The 10,170-nt window shown below is 33.9% G+C and overlaps 1 protein-coding gene across 1 annotated transcript; it reads left to right on the top strand.

Moving 5' to 3' along the window:
• The first annotated feature begins 2,499 nt into the window (after positions 1–2,499).
• On the top strand, positions 2,500–3,831 carry LOC148877104 (uncharacterized). Its single transcript, XM_088968704.1, has 4 exons — positions 2,500–2,722; positions 2,792–2,997; positions 3,442–3,555; positions 3,712–3,831. The coding sequence occupies exons 1-4, from the start codon at positions 2,500–2,502 to the stop codon at positions 3,829–3,831; spliced, it is 663 nt and encodes a 220-aa protein (XP_088824830.1).
• The last annotated feature ends 6,339 nt before the right edge of the window (positions 3,832–10,170 follow it).

Genomic DNA, 10,170 nt, shown 5'->3' with positions numbered 1-10,170 from the left:
CCAATGTGAGAAACTTTTATTTATCTATTCATTTTTTTTTTAAATGTAACAATTTAGTATATGAATTTTCAAAATATCATAATTCGGTATTTGTTGTTAATCAATTGTTAAATAGTATATGAAAAGATATAAATGTTTCTCAAATATTATTTAATTTTATTTATCAATCATATGCTAAAAATTAAAACCAATCATTAAATTTCTTTTGTACGTAAAGGAAGACTCCAAGATCGACTCAACCACAGAAAAGAGCCACCCACTGTGGTTGAGAGAAATGAGAATTATGGATAAATTAATTGTTTTGGCCTATTGGAGAAAAACACTGTGGGTGGCTGCCTAGTGCAAAGGAAGAAGAGTTTGCCTTGCTCTCTTTTTTTCTCTTTCTTTGCTTGTTGCAACTTTTCCTCGATCCTCAGCAAACAATGACTGGCAGGTTGTTATAAATCAAAGCGTTGTTGTTTTGTTTTTATTAGGCATTAAGTAAATTAATTAATGAAAGCAAAGAGTTTGAATATGAAATGAATGTTAGGAATTAAAACCTGAAAAAAATGAAAATTGGGAGAATGGGGACTGGCAGAGCCACCGTATCACGAGCCGGGTTGTTAATTGTTAGAATTTAAGGACCGGTGTGAGTAATCCAACCCCATGGACTGACCAGTTGGTGAGTCGAAGGTTTGGCTATTTGTTGTTTGTTTTTACTTGGGTGGCCTAGCCTGGCACGTCACCTCACCTCGGCCATGTCAAAGGCAGTCTAGAAAACTGAACCCATTTCCTGTGTCCTGCTCATGGTTCGATCTAGCCCTAGGTCTAAAAGATAATCGACTCAAAAAGACAGTTTATTCAATCCATTTAAATAGATACAAGAGGGCTGTTCTTGCACACATGGTCTATTCTTGATAGCAGTCTTGATAACTAATGCCAGGTGGTTATTAATTGTAATATGCCCTCTCAAGTTGGAGCATGTGGATTAACAATGCCCAACTTGGATAGGGGTGTAACAAATTGATCATGGCCAAGAGCTTTGGTGAAGATGTCAGCTGGTTGCAGCTTTGTAGGGAGATGAGTAGCAACAATGTGGCCTGATTGAAGGTGTTGATGAATGAAACGATAATCTATTTCGATATGTTTGATGCGCTCATGAAACACTAGGTTTGTTCCGACGTGAAGAGCTGTTTTGTTATAGTAAAGTTCCATAGATTGTAGATGATGGAGGCCCAAATCATGAAAGATGCATTGAAGTCAGAGGAGTTCACAAGTAGCTGCAACCATAGAGTGATATTCTATTTCTGTTGGGGATCGAAACATTGTAGATTGCTTCTTTGTTTTCCAAGAGAAAGGTGAGTGTCCAAGGGTGGTGAAATATCTAGTGGTGGAATGATGAGTGAATGGGCAACCTACCCAATCAAAGTCATAGTAGGCCCATAGTACCAAATCACTGTTAGTAGAGAATTTAGTGCCATGATCTGGGCGGGATCTCAGATATCGAAGTACTCGATAGGCAACTTTCTTATGTGCTTGACGGGGCTTATTCGTGAATTGGATGAGTATATGTACTGAGTATGTGATCTCTGGATGAGTGATGGTTAAGTAGATGAGATGCCTAACTAGTTGCCTATAGCATTCCAGATCTCAGTTGGTATCATCTGGCCCAAGATAATGTTGTTGCTCCATGGGAGAAGAGGCAAGCTTACATCCTAACATGCCAACATCTCTGAGAATATCAAGAGTATATTTCTTTTGACACAAAAACAGACATTCATTCGTGCGAGACACTTCAATACCTAGAAAATATTTTAATGGGCCAAGATCCTTGATGGGAAAACACCATTGGAGGTACTGTTTAAGTACTGAAATTTGGGTGGGATCATTGCCCACAATGAAAAGATCATCAACATATGTTAGAACAACAAGAGTAGATCCATGAATGGTTGATGTAAAGAGAGTGTTATTAGCTTCCAATTGAGTAAAACCACATTGCTTAAGTGCCCAAGTCGATGTGAAAAACCAATTTCTAGAGGCTTGTTTAAGCCCATATATTGATTTGTTGAGACGACAAACCAGGGGATCATTAGGAGAGAGAAGTCCTAGGGGAGGAAGAATATATATTTTTTCATGAACCTCTTCATGCAAAAATTCATTGTTGACATCCATTTGGTGCACTTCCCAATTTTAGACTGCAACCAATGATAGGATACATCGAACAATTACCAACTTGGCAACTGGGGCATAAGTTTCTGTATAATTTACTCCTTTAGCTTGTGTGTATCTTTTTGCTACTAAATGGGCTTTTAAACTTGTCAAAAGAGCCATCGGGTTTCAGTTTGGTTTTGTAGACCCATTTACACCCAATAGCCTGTTTGCCTAGAGGTAGTGTGGTGAGAGTCCACGTATTAGTGTCATTAAGAGCAGCAAGTTCATTTTGCATGGTGATTTGCCAACAAGGATGTTCTTGTGTCCTACCCATTGATTGGAGATAATTTTCCAACCTGGAGAAGAGCTATGCTAAATGTACTCAATGCAAAGCACAAGATTGGGTTTATGGATGGATCAATTCCAAAGCCTGATCATTCCAAACCAATGGAACTTCTTGCTTGGTCCAAGTATAATTTAATGGTAATCTTATGGATCTTCCACGCCCTTACCAGAGATCTCCATGAGAGTGTCACCTGTGTGGACACAACTCGTGAAATTTGGAAGGACTTAGAAGATCGCTATTTGCAAGGCAATGCCCCTTGTCTGTTTGAATTAAAGCGTAATCTTTCATTACTCTGATAGAACTTGCCTATTGCAGTGTATTACACGAAAATGAAGAGCCTCTGGGATGCAATTTCGGTATACATAGCAACTCTAACATGTTCCTGTGGTGGTGCTGCAAAGGAATTTTTTATTGAAAGAGAAAGGGAGTGGGTCTATCAGTTTCTTTTAGGCCTCAATGAACGATTGAATGCCATAAGATCAAGTATTTTAACCATGGAGCCATTGCCAAATGTCAACAAGGTATATACTCTTATTTCCCAAGAGGAGAAACATCTCTCTTTAAGCAATAGTTGATCTCCTGTCATTGAGAGTGCAACATTCCACGTAAATGGACCGAATCTAAAGACTAGAACCTCTTACCAATAGAAAGACAAATCATGTCCTAAGTGTGAACATTGCAAGAAACTGGGACATACTAAGGCTCGTTGTTATGAATTTATCAGATACCTTTTGATTGGGAAGTCAAAGGCAAATATGGAAATAAAAACATCTCTAAAAAAACCATCTCTCACCGCTTCATCAAATCAAGTTGTTGCATTTGGAACAAAGAAATCTTCTCCCATTCTTGGGTTGACGATTGAACAATATCGTCAATTGGTCAACTTTCTTCAAAACAAGTGTTAGCCAACTGTTGCAAATTTTGCATGTAAGATCATTGATTCCTCTAAAGATATTGAATCACAGTCATGGCTCCTTGATAGTGGAGCATCAGACCATATGACTTACTGTAATGGAAAGTCCAATGGCCCTAATATTGTTATCAATCCAGTCCAACTATCCAATGGTATGCTCTTGCCTGTTAGTTCCAAAATTGAGTTGCCCTTGTCTCCCAATTTGACCTTGACTAATGTTTTACATATACCAGACTTCAAATACAACTTAATTTCAGTCAGCAAACTCACTACACAATTACAATGTGCTGTTGTGTTTTTCTCCACCTTTTGCATTTTGCAGGATCTAATCACCAAGAAATTGATTGGGGTGGGTACCACGCGTGATGGACTTTATCACTTCGTTTCACCATCTTCTCTAGCAACTGTGGCCCTTCACTCTACCACTTCAATTAATTCATAGACTTGGCATTCAAGACTAGGACATGCCTCGTACACTTGGTTGTCCAAGATACCTAGTTTGGATATTGTTCCACCTTTTGACAATTGTTGTGGTACATGTTTTAGAGCCAAATAGACAAGGCTTCCTTTTCCCATCAGTAATGTATGTACTAATTCTTTGTTTGAAATAGTTTATATGGGGTGGGTACCACACACCATCACATAGTGGAGCTCGCTATTTCCTTACAAATAGTGGATGATTTCTCTCGAGCAACTTGGATATTTTTGCTCAAGCATAAATCAGAAGCATTGTCATATTTTGTAATGTTCTTAGCTCTTGTCCAGAATCAAATTTGCACAACAATTAAGTGTGTGCGATAATAATGGATCAACAATTTTGTTTGGTCTGATGTTGTCATACTTACATCAACATGGAATAGAACATCAGAGATCTTGTGTTGAGACCCCCCCAATAGAATGGAGTAGTCGAGAGGAAACACAGACATCTTCTTGAAGTATAAGAGCTCTCCGTTTTCAATCTAACTTACCAATCATTTTTTGGGTGAAAGCATTTTAGCAGCAACTCAATATTAATTATTTGCCCACACATGTCCTTGAGGGAAAAACACTATATGGAGTAGTACTATTTCAGAGGTTGCCCAATTATGAACATTTTCTTGTCTTCGGGTGCCTTTGTTATGCACACACCACTCTTCAAGGAAGAGACAAATTCTCTCCAAGATTTGTCAAATGTATGTTCATTGGTTACCTACATGGGCAAAAAGGATATTTGCTATATAATTTGGAAACTAAACAGTATTTTGCTTCTAGAGATGTGGTTTTCTTTGATGACAAGTTTCTCTTCCAATTAGCTATTGGAAATAATTTGAACCAATGACCAATTATATACCATTACCAACCTCAAACATACTCGAGCCAACACTTGCCCAGGACCATAACTCAGAACATAACTCTCTACTAGTCAACAAGTGCAGATGAGCCTAATAATAGACCTGTAACAACACTTGAATCATCTCTTGAGAGTTATGAACCCAAAGATCAGCTACCAACAACATTCATGATTGGTGAATCAACTCTTAACCCCCAGCCTATCACCCGGCCCACTAGAGCACGTCGGGTCCCAGTCCACCTATCTAACTTCATTTGTCCCACCATTTGCTACCCCATCTCTAACTACACTTCCCTAAACACCAACATTCTCACTGAGCCCACAACTTATGCCCATGCACAAAAACATCATTGTTGGCAAATCACCATGCAAACAACTCTAGGATTGTCTGAAGGATAATAGGTCGATGTCAGATCTGTGGAGGAGTTTGACATTTTGCTGGAGACAAGATTGGATGCCATTGAAGCAAATACAAAAGCTTTCAAGAAAACTTGAGAAGAAATGGAAAAAGAAGATCAGATGCAAAGCACCTGCACTCTGATACCATCTAAAAGAAGATAACCAACTCAAAAAGAATGTTTATTCAATCCATTTAAATAGATACAAGAGGAGTGTTCTTGGATACATGGTCTATTCTTGATAACAGTCTTGATAACTAATGCCAGGTGGTTATTAGTTGTAATACTATGAAACAAAGTTGGCTCCAAAAGGGTTTCAACTTTCAAGCAGATTGTACAAAGTCCAATCGTGCCTTGCACTTCACAACTTTTTATGAAAATTGATCTTTTCTTTCTTGGTGACAGAGAGTTTGGGCTCTGTTTCATTTCTTGAGGAAAAAGATGATACAATGTGTTTTATTTTCAAGGGTAATTTTGATATTTTCAAAAGTCTTAAATCGCACATGAGGTCAAATGGTATACATAACTGATGGTCCATTAACGGCAGGTACTAGATTGTTGCATTTCGAAAGTTTGAGTACTAGATTGTCGCATTTTAAAATTTGAGGACCAAAATCGTCACTCAAACCAAAATACAAAGTATTGATTGGGAATTTTCCCTTAATAGTATGAGGATGCATAATATACTGCAGTTTTTTTTTTTTTTTTTGTATTTTGAGAAGCATTATATTTAGTAAAGTTATTTTCAAAAATAAAAAAAAATAAAGGACTTTTTTTTCATAAAAGCGACAACTTAATACAATTTTTTTTCAAAATAAAGAATCAAAAGTATTAATTAATATATTGAATAAACCACGAGTTTATAATAGTCATTCAAAAAAACCAAGAGGCAAGAATTGCTAGCGGTGCCATACGAAGTTGAAGGACAAATATTATAATCTTCCACGTGGCAAATTAGTTTGAGGCTCAAATGATCGTATACCTTTGTTATTATTGAACCCAAAATCATAATTATTTATTAGTTTAATATTAAAATATTAAATTTTCTAATGATCACCATTCATTATATTTATTAAAAATGCTAAGAATTTGGATTGGTCAGTAGTGTAGGGTACACCCTTGGTCGGTAATACCTGATTTCCTGGCTCATATATTATTGTACCAGACCTTGTTCTTCTTCGGTATTTCTAAAAAAAAAAAAAACAATGGCAAAATATATGGTTGGCAGTTGTTGTGATGCTAACAAAGCAAAGAACGAAAGAAAACTAGAGAAAAAAAATATAAAATAAAGATTTAGAGTTACATTATTCATAGCTGTTCACCAAAAACCTTAACTCTCAAGTTCACACTTTTTTTTTTTTTCACACACTCTCTTCTTCTCTTTCTTGGTCCTTAAGGCGTTAATATACAATATAATTTTCTTGCAAGGTACAAGGCTACGAGAAAATCCTAAACCAAGTCAGCCCCACAAGAAACAAATTTGTGAGTCTAGAGTTCACCGAAACTAGGACCTATAAGTAGTCCTACATGCGACTGTAATTCAAGGCACCAACACAAGGGTAGTGTGGCAAAGCTCCCTCCAAGCATAATTTAGGAACCTTTGAGCAACAAGCTTCATTACTTAAGAAAATAGTTATACATCTGTCCATCATGTTCAAGTGAAAATAAATTTATGACCCTAGCATATAACACCAAGGTACCATGTATATAATCAATCGAGGGGGTTCTAACTTTCAACTAATGTTTTTTATAATTGCATATTGGGATGATGATAGTTTAGTGATTCAATCATTTGGGTTAAATAGGTCAATTCATCATTTTCATAAATTATATAATAAAAATATAAAATACATAAAATTATAGAAAAAAATAGATACATTTCTAGTATTATATGTTCATCATATATTAAGCAAAAATAAGTGGTGTAATAGATTTTTTATTATTAATGAAAATGGCTAAAATGCAAAAAGAAAGAAAAAAAAAAAGAAACAATGATAGTTTGTAAAACTCACCACACATTTGGTAATATTCTGATAGTGTAATGTGTTCCAAAGCATTGATCGATATTTGAAATATAAATATTTTTGTCAAAATATATTAAATCAATATTTATGACTGTCTTGTAAAACATGAGATTTTGGTGTATTTCAAAATCTACAATATTTTGTATTCTAAAACTAAAATCAAGAAATCCAAAATATGTCATGGCTTAAAAGAATACATATTTATTGCGATGCATTCCAAAACCAAACAAAATGAGAAGTGGGCATAGTATCAAACACTACCTAAATTGTTGATTGAGCCAATATTTTTATGTAATCACTTTAGATGATAAATTGACCAGTTCAATCCCAAGCAGATCATCCATTCAAAAATTCCAGCTAAGAGGCAGGATTTCTTAAGCCTTAAACCAATCATTTTGCCACATCAAACATTGCCAAGTCATATGGAGAAGCTCACTAAAAGACAATGACCCATCTAACCAACTTTTTTCTACCATATTATGCTATATACATATTACTATTGGGGGCACATGCAATGCACAGGATGGGGCATCCCTTCTTGTTCCTCGCCCCATAAGTCAAGACACACTACTCTACCCCTACCCCGACCCTAGTGCTAGGGTGGGTTCGGGGCAAGGCACCCATTCCCCATCGAGTTGGGGAATCCCCAAATTTTCCCCACGTTGAGGCAACCACCTAAAAAAATATAATTTATGTATATTTACAAATAGGATTATGGGCATTTGGAGGTATTTTAGGAATTGGATTATGACAATTTGGGGGTATTTTATAAATGAAATTATGGGATCTTAAGATTATAAGAATATAAGGAAAACTTAGAGATGTTTTAAAAATCAATATTAAATCTACAGATATTTTAATAATTTACCATCGGGTTCGGGGAATTATATGCAAACCCCATCCCTAATTTGGGGCAAAAATATTTTCCTTGTCCCCACCCCATCTCTACCCCATCCCCGTTTAAGATTTGAGAAAACTTGCCATGTCCGGGGTGGGGTAGGGTAGGGACCCGATTTTATAGGAAAAATTTCCATCCATACAATTCTAATAATTTTCTATAACTAATTAATTAACAGTAAATTAAATAACAAAAAAATTGCAATATTTTATGATAATTTCCAAAAAATTATTGAAGTTGCTATTGATTAGTAGTAATGTATAGTAAATTGATTATTTACAATAACAATAAGTTAATGTAAATTATTTACTTTTTAAGCCTAAATTATTTACTATTAATGTAAATAGAATTATAATAAATTAATGTAATTATGGTAAATTACACTATTTTTAATTAAAAGTAAACCATTTGTTGTTAATTAATGTAAAACCAGGTATGATTGAAGTCAACCAAGTGGTCTAGATCGGTGTGGGTAGACTTAATAATTTTCCTAAATTATTTAATAATTATTTATTGAAATAATAATAGATTGATATTTAAATAATTATGAAACAATTTCTAATAGATTAATTTACTAATTTAACTTTCCTAAAATTTTTAATAATTATTTAGTTGAATAATAATAATGGATTATTATTTAAATAGTTTTGGAGTATTTTTTTCATAGATTAATTTCTTAATTTTTTAATTACTTAATTAAAAAATAATTTTGGATTATTAGTTAAAGAAATTCCCTAAATTATTTGGTAATTGTTTAACTATAATTATTGACTGATTTTATAGAAATTAGTAAATTGTGCTAATTAGTAATATCTTTTATCAATAAATTATTAGTGTAAAAGTTAATGAAAATTTATTAAATTACAATGATCAGTGTAAATTACACTAAACATCAAAATTTTGAACATTTATTAATAACAAAAATTTATTAAATACTGAATAATTTATTAATTTTTGGTAGATTATTAAATTATTTTATATTTGTTAAATAATGGATTAATTTTTAAATAATTATTTCATAATTTTTGGTAGTATACTTTTTAGAAATTTTTAATAATTTTCACAACTAATGGGTTGTTTAACACTAATGAAATATGCCATAAATATATAGGAAACATCGAATTCCCCTCTCTTTGCTTTAAATCACTATTATAGATATAAATATTGTTTGATTTGGAAAACCAAATCTTAATAACTTATGGACCTATTTTTATGGGAAAGTGGAGAGAAAGAATCCAATGGGAAGGGAGAGGAATGGAGAGAGAGAGAGAGAGAGCTAAGATAGCAGATTGGGAGTGGTGAGAAGGGGGAGAGGATAGGGAGTCAAGGAGAATGCAAGGTTAGGGTAATGGAGAAAGGAGAAGTAAGGTGACATGGACCCGTCATTGTATATATTGATTTTATATCTATGGTTATTTCCAAAAAAAAAAAGACTTTATAGTTTATATGCACTTATTTTGGGAGTTATAAGTTTTAGGCTAAGTTTGGGAGTGCTTATTCAAATAAGCACTTATTTTGAGCCGGGGCCATACTAATAAGTACTTATTTGCATTTAAAAAATAAGTCCAAAATAAGTGATTATTCTGAGAATAAATGCTTATTTGAGAAACCCAAATTTTGGATTTACTTTTAAATGCTTATTCAATAAGTGCTTATTACCTTTCTTGTCTATCTTGGCACACATCATTTTTAAAATTATCTATATTACCCCTATTTAAAAAAATGTTTTTTCATCAATTGTTCATAATTACTTATTTTTTAAATAAGCACAAAAATACCAATACTAGCCCTCTTTAAAACAAATGCTTTTAGCAATTGTTTTTAATAACTTATTTATTAAACACTTACTTTCTGCGTCACCAGCAGTTAATATGCGACATGTTTCGTGGCGGGAAATACGCATATCTCAACCGTCAATTTGAGAGCAGAAAGGCTTTGAATATACAACGGTCGGATCTCTCCTTTCTCTCGTACATGAGATATATACTCTTGGGATGGCAGTCCCTACGACTTTTTCCAAAATCTAAAAACTATATTTGACGAAAAGAAATTAGTTCAATTCTCTGTATGTTTTTTTTTTCCCCTTTTTTATGTCTTTTTTCTTTAAAAAATTTTGGTCGAAATAGACAGG

This window comes from Nelumbo lutea, chromosome 1, assembly GCF_056320005.1.
Source record: "Nelumbo lutea isolate HS-2025 chromosome 1, American lotus-T2T, whole genome shotgun sequence".
In the NCBI taxonomy this organism is placed as follows: Eukaryota; Viridiplantae; Streptophyta; class Magnoliopsida; order Proteales; family Nelumbonaceae; genus Nelumbo; species Nelumbo lutea.
The sequence above is the reverse complement of the archived record's forward strand: the minus strand, read 5'-3'. Positions and strand labels throughout refer to the sequence as shown.